This window comes from Capra hircus, chromosome 3 (assembly GCF_001704415.2).
Source record: "Capra hircus breed San Clemente chromosome 3, ASM170441v1, whole genome shotgun sequence".
NCBI classification, from domain to species: Eukaryota; Metazoa; Chordata; class Mammalia; order Artiodactyla; family Bovidae; genus Capra; species Capra hircus.
In genome coordinates this window covers 85,844,143-85,856,279 of record NC_030810.1, presented here as the reverse complement: position 1 = coordinate 85,856,279, position 12,137 = coordinate 85,844,143, and the positions used below count along the sequence as shown (strand labels likewise).

Sequence of the window (12,137 nt, the reverse complement as noted above, 5' to 3'; positions counted from 1 at the left end):
CTTTAGGCAGCCCACGGTCCCCTTTAAGGTCCTTGTGGATTGTTCTGGGGATGGGAGTGTTGGCCGATTCAGACGCGAGCGGCTGCTGGGCTCGCGCTCAGCCCGGTCGCTCCTCTTGGCACCTTCCATTGGCCGGGACCGTTTTCGGCTCTTTGCCGCGCACGGGGAGAGCCACGAAGCCAACAGCCGCCGGAGCCCGGCGTCCTGCTCGCGGCCCCGGACACGCCGAGCGAGGTGCCGCCTCGGGCCAACAGTCGCGGCTCCTGGCCGGCTGGGGCGGGTCGCAGCTGCTCGCGAGGGGGGATGTGGCAGGGGCCGTGGTCCCCCCGCCAATGTGCGGATGGAGACTTAAGACATGGCTCTGGGGCATGAGCCACAGAGGCGGTTAAAAGACACAAACCTGATGTCTTGGAGCTAGGAGCCTAGAGGAAAGGAGCTGAATCCGGAGCTGGGCTCCGGACACCTCGGGCGGAGGAGTAGGGAGTCCCCGAGGCTGTGCCCGCGGCGCAAGTGTGGGCGGAGCAGGTGTGGCGGGGGGGGGGGGGTGGGGGGCGGGTAAAGTCACGTGGTGAGACCGCGCGTGCGCCAGTGTCAAGGGCCGGGCCCGGAGATAAATGCGGCCGCCGCTTTGAGGCACCCGCTCTTCTCCGCAATGTCCGCAGGTTGGCCGCGCGCGGAGGTGCTTTTTACAGAAAGGTAATAGTTGCATCCACTCATGCTCTCTTGAGGAGGGTTTCCGAGTTACGATTTAGAGAATAACTCAAGTTAGGAGATCGATGTGTCTACATTTTAGACTGAGTTCTAGTTGATAGAGGCAGATGTGCCATAGAGAACTAAAGATGTAAAATTCAAGGCCAATAGTGAATTGGGTATGTGCAGGAGCATATATACTTCCCTTGTGGCTCAGCTGGTCAAGACTCTCCCTGCAATGCGGGAGACCTTGGCTCAATCCCTGGGTTGGGAAGATGCCCTGGAGAAGGGAAAGGCTACCCACTCCAGTATTCTGGCCTGGAGAATTGCATGGACTGTATAGTCCATGGGGTGGGTCGCAGAGAGTCGGACACGACTGAGTGACTTTCACGTAGGACACTTTTCTCTTTAAATTTCATTTTGACCGCGTGTGAAAGAGTAGTTGAAAGCAATTTGAGTGACGTTGAGGGCTTTAATGAAATAGTCACAACTGATAGAATTGTTCAGTTTTAATCAAACTGATAGTAAAAGGAAAGAATAGGTGTTATTGCGTGTTTGGTGGAGCGGAAGGTTACTTCGGCTGCCGTACTTTCTTTGCTATTGCCTGAAGCAGTGCTTCCCGGATACATTCTTTGGGTTAAATGATACTTTAATGTGGATTAAAAGTAAAGAGAAGGGAGAAACCTCGCTTTCTTCCTTCCCAATGACCTAGGCAGCAGCTACTTAGTCCAGCTTTTGCTCTGCAAAAACTGATACACTGTATTTACAGCCTAGTCATTGCTGATTCCTAGGGGTTGAAGGAGACAGCTGCACTTCTGTTTCAACGAAACTTGAAAAGAGTGGAGGAAGACAACATGGAGGTGAGGCTTGCCCTCGTGCCCTGCTGTGTGACTCTGAAGAGTCATCCCCATGATACACTGTCGGGTACATTCCTCCCTCGCCAACCCTGGGATGCAGGTTCTAGGACACTTGCGTGCACACTAAAATTCCTCGGATGCCCAAGTCCTTTTTGTAAAATGGTTGTAATTCACATGGTTATTGAGTACTTAGGATGTGGCTTTAACAACTGAAGAAGGGAACTTTAGTAGACTTTAAAATTAATTAAAAGTATTTCATTATTGGAAAAAATGGAAGTATGTTTGGAATAACTTGGGTATGTGAATCTTTTGACATTCAAATACAGATAAGGCATTTCTGATTTTATCTTGAAATATTTCAGATATATTAGTTAATTATACCTTAAAACTATTAAAAATAGGCTATGAGAAGTTTGCATATTTGCATATTTTTTTGAACAGCAATGCTCTAGTGCATTTTGGATTCCTTTATAAGACTGTATATACAAGTCAAGAAGCAACAGAACTGGACATGGAACAACTGATTGGTTCAAAATTGAGAAAGGAGTATGACAAGACTGTATATTGTTATACCTCTCTTATTTAACTTCTATACAGAGTACATCAGGTGAAATTCCTACCTGGATAAATCAGAAGCTGGAATCAAGATCAGTGGGAGAAACAGCAACAGTCTCAGATAGACAGATGATACCACTCTAATGGCAGAGAGAGAAGAGGAACTAAAGATCCTCTTGATGCGGGTGAAAGAGGGGAGTGAAAAAGTTGGCTTGAAACTCAACATTCAAAACACTAAGATCATGGCATGTGGTCCTGTCACTTCATGGCAAATAGAAGGGGAAAAAGTGGAAGCAGTGACGGAATTTTATTTTCTTGGGCTCCAAAATTACTGCAGATGGTGACTGCAGCCATAAAACTAAAAGATGCTTGCTCCTTGGAAGAAAAGCTATGACAAACCTAGACAGTGTATTAAAAAGCAGAGACAAAGGTCTTAATAGTCAAAGCTATGGTTTTTCCAGTAGTCATACAGATGTGAGAGTTGGACCATAAAGAAGGCCGAGCACCAAAGAACTGAGGCTTTTGAATTGTGGTGCTGCAGAAGACGCTTGAGAATCCCTTGAACTGCAAGGAGATCAGAGCAGTCAATCCTAAAGGAAATCAGTCCTGAATATTCATTGGAAGGACTAATGCTGAAGCTGAAACTCCAATACTTTGGCCACCTGATAGAGCTGACTCATTGAAAAAGACCCTGTTGTTGGGAAAGATTGAAGGCAAGATTGAAGGCAAAAGGAGAAAGGTGCAGCAGAGGATGAGATGGTTAGAAAGCATCACTGACTCAGTGGATATGATTTTGAATTTGAGCAAACTCTAGGAGTTAATGAAGGACGGGGAGCCTGACATGCTACAGTTCATGGGATTGCAAAGAGTCAGACATGACTTAGCGACTAAAAAACACCAACAATAATTTAGGAACAACAGTAACAGTAGTTATGGATTAATCATGACATTATTTTGTAATGGGAGTCATGTCAAGGAAATTTTGACATTTGTAAAAGGAAAACTACTTAGGACTATTGCAGTAAGAGCATTGCTTTAGGGGAGAGAGGTGGGGCCCAACCCTATGCAATAGATAGCTGGGGATATATAGCATGTAAGCAGAGTAAGGGAATCAGTGGATGGAAAAGAGAGGAGAACCTCATCAAGGATATGGGGTTCATGCTAAACCTATTTGATAGGACTCTGAAGGTGGCCCAGTGTGATCACATATTGAGGTGGGGCATGAAGTGTGTGATCAGATATCACGTGTGGGTGACTTAGCAGGATACCTGCTAAAACTGTGGCAGGCCAGCCAAAGACAGGACAAGGTTCAGGAAGGTGTAGTCAAAAGAGGGCAGAGTCTAACTTCAGTTTGGTTAAGGAGAGTCTGTCAGTTACAGACAGTTTCTAGCCTCCTAACCACCTGGACCCCAGGGCTTCCCTGGTGTTTCAGTGGTAAAGAATCTGCCTGCCAGCGCAGGATACGCAGGTTCAATCCCTAGGTCCGGAAGATCGCCTGGAGAAAGAAGTGGTAACCCACTCCAGTATTCTTGCCTGGAGAATTCCATGGACAGAGGAGCCTGGTGGGCTAGAGTTGGACACGACTTAGCATGTATGCACTAGCTGGACCCCGGGCCTTGCAGTTCAGTGTGGCTAGGACACTTATTGTTTTATTAAATGAATTCATAAGTAATTTTCCCTTCAGCTGACCCAGAGTTATAGGGGGCATTAAAGTCAGATAATAATTTGAAAGACATGAAAGGAGGCTTAGATGAAATGAAGTGTGGAGGAAGTACAGTGCCACCTAATCTTAGCATTTGAGGTGATTCAAGGGCCTGTGTATTCTATGAAGTGGTTGGGGGAAATAAAACTTTTCTCTTATTTAATTCCTAAAGTCATGCATGATTAGAACACTTACCTTTTTTGTTGTTGTTGTTGTTATTTATAAACTTTCAGTGCAGTAGTGTGGTTGATGGAAACGTTGAAGAAGTTCCCAGTAAGAAGGTAATTAAATTTAATCCTCCATTATACAAACAACGTTACCAATTCGTTAAAAATTTAGTGGAGCAACATCAACCCAAGAAGGTAGGTATTTCTCTTTCCAGATATTTGCTAATAATGCCTTCTGTAATGCTTTGTCGAATAAAAATATCTTAATAAGGACCTAGCCAGTAAGCAGAGGCTATACAAAAGGACTTTTGCAAGGAGGGAAAGGGTTTGCAATAGGGAGAGCATCTGTCTTCATGGGCAAAAAGGAATTTTCTTAGAGAGGAGGGTGAGGAGAAGTCAGATAAAAGAGTGGTGTAATTGGATAGTGGAAGGTGTGAACCCTGAAACCAGCCTATTACCTGGGAGCAGTCTTGGCTAAATGCAATCCAATGTTCAGGGGCCTGGAGGGAGGAGAGAATTTCGGGACAAGTAGTCAAGGTAATCATTCTAAGCAAAGAATGGGAACACTAGGCAACATCTGTGAGTGTGGGCAAGATGGTACCTTCTGAAAACTTTTTGTGGAGACACAAAGCATGGGGGATAGGCACACAGAGCTCAGGTAAAATTCAACATTGCAAGTTTCAGATGTGAAGGAGATCTTGACATTTTACCACTGGATGTGATCTTCACGTGGTTCACATTTCTAGAGCATTTAGTCCGCACATCAGGTAGACAAGTCTTGTGGACATAGATACTGTGGTTCTTTTTAACTAAATAATGGTGGGGGGAGGCAAGGAGCACTTGGCATCCATCTGCTTTCCCTTTATAGCAGAGGTATGTGATCAGTGTTGGCCCTGGATTCTGTCTTGGTAACACTTCCCTTCTGTGGCAGTGTTTGGATTCTGTTTTAAAAAAAATATTTTATTTATAGATTTGGCTGTTCCAGGTCTGTCTTAGTTGCAGCATATGGGATCCAGTTCCCTGATCAGGGACCGAATCTGGGTTCCCTGCATTTGGGAGCGTGGAGTCTTAGTCACTGGACCACCAGGGAAGTCCAGTGTTTGGATTTCACAGGACCAGGGAAACTGCTAGCTCAGTGAACATCTGAAGTCTGTAGGGCCAGTTATAGGCTAAAGGATGAGTGACTTCTTAAGAAAATGGTAGCTTCTCTCATGAATTAAGTTAACCTCTACAGACTTCTCTCTGCTAGGTGGTTTACAGTTAGTGATAGGGCTCATATATAGTTAGTACAGTTTCATCTCTATTCTTTCTTTATACTATTCAGTTCAGTTCAGTCGCTCAGTCGTGTCTGACTCTTTGCGACCCCATGAATTGCAGCTTGCCAGGCCTCCCTGTCCATCACCATCTCCCGGAGTTCACTCAGACTCACATCCATCGAGTCCGTGATGCCATTCAGCCATCTCATCCTGGGTCGTCCCCTTCTCCTCCTGCCCCCAATCCCTTCCAGCATCAATGACCCTTTTCCAATGAGTCAACTCTTCGCATGAGGTGGCCAGAGTACTGGAGCTTCAGCTTTAGCATCACTCCTTCCAAAGAAGTCCCAGGGTTGATCTCCTTCAGAATGGACTGGTTGGATCTCCTTGCAGTCCAAGGGACTCTCAAGAGTCTTCTCCAACACCACAGTTCAAAAGCATCAATTCTTCGGTGCTCAGCCTTCTTCACAGTCCAACTCTCACATCCATACATGACCACAGGAAAAACCATAGCCTTGACTAGATGGACCTTAGTAGGCAAAGTAATGTCTCTGCTTTTGAATATACTGTCTAGGTTGGTCATAACTTTCCTTTCAACGAGTAAGCATCTTTTAATTTCAGGCTGCTATACTATTTAAAAATTAGTGCAGCTCAGTGCTTCTGTGATATGCTTTCTGTAGTTAAGATTTTCCTTTTTCATTTCTGTGTTCCCCTTCTCCCACCATTCCATAAATGTGCCTGCCTCAAAGAGGAAAGTTAGTGAATAATCATGGGTGCAACTCAGATAGTGTATCTTTTTGGGTATAGGTACTTTTAAGTGTTTGTCATGAGTTATCTTCATTTGCCCTTTTCATAAGTAGAGTTCAGAAATATATAGATAACTCTCTGTGGTTAATGAAGACTATTGTGTGATTAAGAAAGTCAGATATGATAAAAATCTTAAGAAGGTATGTGAATATAAATTAAGGGGATTAGATCAACAGATTAGACTATATCCTAGTATGTTTGGTCAGTATCCTTTTTTAAATCTTGAAGCTTCTCAGAGGCACAGACCCCTCTTGGAACACTTGCCTGTCATAGGTGCTGTTCCTATGCCAGGCCCCTAGAATTTTCCTTGAAAACTGAATTAGTTTATTTATTTCTAATTATTTGGTTTTGCTTGCGCTGGGTCTTCACTTCTGCGTGGGCTTCTCATTCGGGTGGCTTCTCTTGTTGCAGAACGCAGGCTCTAGACTGCGGGTTTAATAATTGTGGTGCATGGGCTTAGTTGCCCCTGTGGCATGTGGAATCTTCCCAGACCAGGGATCAAATCTGTGTCCCCTGCATTGGCAGGCCGGTTCTTAACCATTGGACCACCAGGGAACTCCATGAATTAGTTTGTTGTCCAAACACTATGTTAGGTCTTGGGAAGTTAGCAGGAACCTATTTTTTCCCCCCAGGTTTTCAATGTATCAGGTTAATTTCCTTTTTATTTTTCTACCAAAAAGATATGTAATTTTTCTATCAAAAAGATATTATGTAGTTTTTCTGGTACCCACCTCTTTCTGGGAAAAAAATGCTTGATCATATGTGATTTCTGGCTATAATGTCTTTGAAATAACATTCTTTCTCATCTACAGGTTGCAGACTTGGGGTGTGGTGATGTTTGCCTCTTAGCGATCTTAAAATACCAAAAGTGCATTGAAGAGCTTGTTGGAGTAGATATCAATGAGGGGAGACTTAAGTGGAATGGGTAATACTGAATTCTCTAAAATAATTATGCATTAATCTAAAACTAGTAGTAGTGGCACTATTAATTATAGTTAGATGAAGTGTTTTTTTTTCTTGGCCACGCCATGCAGTTATGGGATCTTAGTTCCCTGCCCAGGAAAGTTTGGAGTCCTAACCAATGGATTGCCAGGGAATTCCCAGATGAAGTGTTTACTTACACCAGCTCTATACAGCTTGTTTAAAAGAAGGCACTATGAGAGCTGCAGGCTCACCAAATAATGCCTTTACCATGACACTAATTGGTTGTATGTTGAGAATAATACCTAGAAGTTCTGTTCACCTATGTAGAAAGTATAGCCTCAATTCAGTAATTAAAGCCATCAAAGCACTGCAAATTCAGTTTCAAATGGCAAAGTCCAATGCTGAACACCAAGATAACATAGCAAAGGATTTAAATTGCCACAGCACTGGGGCAGAGGCCCAAGGCCTCCTTCAGTTTGAATGAGTTGCTTGGTCATATATGACTTCCACAGATCCTTTTAAGAATGTTTTTCTTCTAAAGAACAAAAAATTGAAAATCACTGATCCAAAGTGAGGAGAGAGAACCAAAAGTATTAATAATGAGAGCAATATCAAATATAAAAATCTTGTTCTCATCGGCCATTTAATGCCCCATGAGAGAGGAAGTTACCTAGGACCTTGTGCTTAATACAGCAATTCATGGAAATGGGCTATGTCAGACTTAACCAGTGTAGGCAGGAGATAATTGATCAGAGGATCAGAGTTTCTGTAGCTGGTAAGATATTCTAAATAGATTATATGTGTTCAAGTGTTCCTTCTGCAATAATGCTTTGCAGGTCAAGGCTGTCCCCATGTGTAGGGGATCATCTGGATCCCCGAGAGCTGGATTTAGCGATTACCTTGTATCATGGCTCTGTTTTAGAGAAAGACTGTCGTTTGCTCGGATTTGACTTGGCAGCATGTATTGAATTGTAAGTATGAAACTGGTTCTTACTATATACATTCATTTGAAAAATGTGAATTAATCAGTTCCAGTAAAGTTAGTATCCTAAATATTTGTCATAATCTGAGTTATTTGTGGAGAAGATTGCTTGTCACTTGGGCCTAGGTTTTCACTGGCTTTTTGTTTGGAGATGACTTTAAGTTTATAGGTTAAGATAGAAAATGTATATAGTACCATGAACACCCATCTCCTTTATCCTGATTCACAGGTGAACATTTTCCGTATTTTTTTTATCTAGTGTAAATGTGCTCTCTTGTTTCCCTCAGTCTCCCTCTCCCTCCACACATTTTTTTTTCTAAACCATGTAAGTGTAGGTTTTAATCTTTGCCCCTAATAAATTCAGTATTAAATAGCCAGTTCCCTTTTTGTTATTGGTGGTGCCTCATGGCTTGCAGGATTTTAGTTTTCTGAGTGCAAGCACCGAGTCCTAACCACTGGATCACCAGGAAGTTCCATGGTTCTCTTTATTTTTAATAGGAGTATTTTTCAGCTTTGGCTCTTAATGATTAGATTCCTGGAATACAGTAGAGCTCTGTATTTGGGTCCTCAGGTCATTCCATCTGGAGGCACTAATGTCTGTTTGTCCCTGGGGAGGTTAATTTTGATCTCTCCAGTCAAAATCTCTCCAGTGTGTTTGTGCTGCTTAGCTGTATAATTACTGCCTTCCAGCCCCAAATAAGCAGCGTGGAGACTGCACACCATGCACATATCTTGTTACTCATCCATATTTCCCCCCTAAACTTGCCTATAATATATGGTGGTAAATGTTTTTTTGTGGTTTCAGCAGTTCTCTGGATTTACTAGTCAGGAGCCCTCCCACCTCAGTTATTTATCATCAGTGTGAACTCATGAAGTCCTGTTGTTTTTTTTTTAATGGATTGTGACTAACTTTATTTTATTACTCAGATCTTCCCATGATTGGTCAACAGCAGTGGAGGGGTCCTTTCAAGCTGGCATCTGTGTCCTTGTGATATGTCTGTGTCCTTGTGATATATTACTTCCTGTTATAACAAGATGTACCAGACTGGTTGTCTACTTTTCCTTCCTAATCTGCCATTTCTGGTTTCTTTTAATGGGAAATGGTATTCAGAAACTAAAATATATCTCTAAATGACCTTTTAATAGTAGTTGAGTGTCTTATTCTAGGGTCAGTTTTTCTACTATTGTGTCCAGATTTCCAGTGTTTTAACGTGTTCTGTAGAGCAGAGTGTTTTTATTTCTTTTGTATTTCCTATTGCCTGGCATACAGTAGGTGCCTAATGTTTGAAATGACTGACGGAGAACATTAGAACATTGGTTGAAGAGCAAGGCGCAGTGATTAGTGTCATCCATGTGTAGCCTGGGTTTGAATGTCATTTATAAGATTGAATATTCCATTGTATATATCAGTTTGCTTATCCATCATTTGCTTATTTTTAACTGCCTTTTGGCTATTGTGAAAGACATCAAACCATGTTTGTCTTATCTGGTCTGAGAGGTCCATGGTTAGACATTGTTTTGCTAAATCACTTAGGGAGCTACTTGCAAATGAAGCTAGGTTTCATTATATCTTTCTCATTGACCACTTTAGAATAGAACATTTTGATTCAGAAGATCTGGCGAAGTTTCCTGAAGTTGTCTTTGGGTACATGTCTCCAGCCATGATTGTCATCAGCACACCAAATTCTGAATTCAATTCCCTGTTTCCATGTGCAGTCTTTAGAGATTCAGATCACAAATTTGAGTGGAGCAGAATGCAGTTTCAGACCTGGTGAGTTCTTACGTGTCTTTTTTGTGTGTGTGACTACACTGGAGTTTTAAACCATATGAAATCTTAGTATCTACGGTTACCATAATAAGTTATTTCTTACTTTACTCCAATAAAATTGATTCCCAGAATGCAACTTAGCATATAATCACGAAGGAACTACCACATTTGGGCATTTATTTTCTCTGTTGAGTGGAAAGTGTGTGGGCACTGGTGCCTTTCATGTGAAGGTATCGGGAGCTATCTCCCAGAATGGCGTGACAGATGGTCATGTTCTGGCAAAACTGCAAACCCAAATAGGAGCTGGGATTATAGCCCTTCTGGTTTCCTTGTCCCTGCACACTGTTCCATATTCTTACAGTTACTGGGAGACTGACACTCATTGCCTTAATGCTCTTTGCAGAAATAAGCAAACCCAGTGATACGGCCTTACGTGATGTAGGAATTGCAGTTTATTTTAACTTGTAATTTTTATATTCTTCTAGAAATGGTTGCTTTAGTTTAGAAAATCATCTTTTCTCTTTGTTTTGACTTTTAGGGCTTTAGATGTGGCCAGTCGCTACAATTACTCAGTGGAGTTTACTGGTGTGGGGGAACCACCTACAGGAGCTGAGGATGTTGGCTATTGTACCCAGATAGGGGTCTTCCGGAAAAAAGCAGAAGCAGCTGAAATGGCTGTTTTGGAGCATCATGGAGAACATGTTTATGAAGTTGTGAGTGTTCTTTGTATTCTCAGAGCAAGTTCATTTACTGGGATGGCGAGATGAGTCCCCTCTAGAGAGAAGTGTGAATGAGTTTTTTTGAGGAGAATCCCATGTCCCATGATCTCTCAAAGCATGTTACAGAGATGATCTCCTGGTGTCTTGGAAATACTTCTCCAGCAACTGCATACTCCATGCCCCCAACTTTGTCATCTGTTAGGAAAGAAGGAAAACAGCAGCAGTTTCTGTGTAGCTTGATTCAGGACATGACTTGAAATTGAGTCTTCAGGCTTGTCAGACCCATTTTGTTTGAGGAGGTGTGTATGGTAAAGAATATATTGAAGAATATCTATATGCCAGGAATTTTTGACCCTCATAATTGGGACATTGACAATAGGTAAGGTTTGACATGTTCATATGCTTAATTATATATACAGTTAATTCTGATGTGCTAAAAAGTTACTAGTGGTTTTGAAAGTTTTTCTTCTATTCCAAGTGTTTTTTTTTTTTTTTTTTGCTCCTTCAGGTTTATACAACCTCATACCCAAGTTTACAGCAAATAAATTACCGTAGACGTGTGGTGATTTATCTAGTGTACCGAGAAGTGAGCAGATTGAGACGGAAATACCAAGTGAGCTTGAGACAGGATGAACTGGAGGCTGAGTTCGTAGCCTCTGGCAACCAGACAGGAAAATTCACCTCAGGCCTTCCAGTTCCAGTACTCACTGAAGATGACAAAGCCATGGAGATGGCTCCCCAACCTTTCTGTATTGAAGATAAGTTTTACGTACCCCTGCAAAGAATCATTGCTTATCCCAGGCTGGGGCACTTATGCGGTAACGTAGAGAAGCTGAGAGAGTTCCTTGGTGACATGATTGAACTGAACTGTGATGGTTCTGCGGTGAAGGTTGACTTGAACGATTGTAGTGACTTTTGAGCCATCCTTACTTCCTGAAATTCAGGATCTGTGCAATAATTGGGCTCATTTAGAATTTAAACGTTGTGCAGTCATAACTGAGGTAGCTTTTCATTTTAAAATCACCTAACGTGTATGGTTTTTGGTGTGTGTGTGTTGAATGTTGATATTAAAGAGTTTTAAAGAAAACTGAATTATCCAGTAGTGTTTAAAACCTTTTTCCAGGGGGTTCAGTTCAGTTCAGTTGCTCAGTTGTGTCTGACTCATTGCGACCCCATGAATCGCAGCATGCCAAGCCTCCCTGTCCATCACCAGCTCCCAGAGTTCACTCAGACTCACATCCATCGAGTCAGTGATGCCATCCAGCCATCTCATCCTCTGTCGTCCCCTTCTCCTCCTGCCCCCAATCCCTCCCAGCATCACAGTCTTTTCCAATGAGTCAACTCTTTGCATGAGGTGGCCAAAGTATTGGAGTTTCAGCTTTAGCAATATTTCTTTCAAAGAAATCCCAGGGCTGATCTCCTTCAGAATGGACTGGTTGGATCTCCTTGCAGTCCAAGGGACTCTCAAGAGTCTTCTTCAACACCACAGTTCAAAAGCATCAATTCTTCGGTGTTCAGCCTTCTTCACAGTCCAGCTCTCACATCCATACATGACCACAGGAAAAACCATAGCCTTGACTAGATGGACCTTAGTCGGCAAAGTAATATCTCTGCTTTTGAATATGCTGTCTAGGTTGGTCATAACTTTTCTTCCAAAGAGTAAGCATCTTTGAATTTCATGGCTGCAGTCACAATCTGCAGTGATTTTGGAGC

At 42.5% G+C, this 12,137-nt stretch overlaps 1 protein-coding gene across 1 annotated transcript; it reads left to right on the top strand.

Annotated features, from left to right (window-relative positions):
• Nucleotides 591–11,511, top strand: HENMT1 (HEN1 methyltransferase homolog 1). The gene is made up of 8 exons (XM_005678010.3): nt 591–696; nt 1,482–1,550; nt 4,038–4,166; nt 6,844–6,956; nt 7,792–7,926; nt 9,529–9,708; nt 10,244–10,418; nt 10,933–11,511. Exons 2-8 carry the CDS (start codon nt 1,545–1,547, stop codon nt 11,341–11,343), a joined length of 1,149 nt encoding a protein of 382 aa, XP_005678067.2. The 5' UTR covers nt 591–696; nt 1,482–1,544; the 3' UTR covers nt 11,344–11,511.

Bases quoted from the DNA above. Each gene is read 5' to 3' on its own strand.
- HENMT1 (XM_005678010.3), top strand. The intron at 9,709-10,243 runs GTGAGTTCTTAC...TTTGACTTTTAG, and splicing joins AGAATGCAGTTTCAGACCTG to GGCTTTAGATGTGGCCAGTC. The intron at 10,419-10,932 runs GTGAGTGTTCTT...TTGCTCCTTCAG, and splicing joins GAGAACATGTTTATGAAGTT to GTTTATACAACCTCATACCC.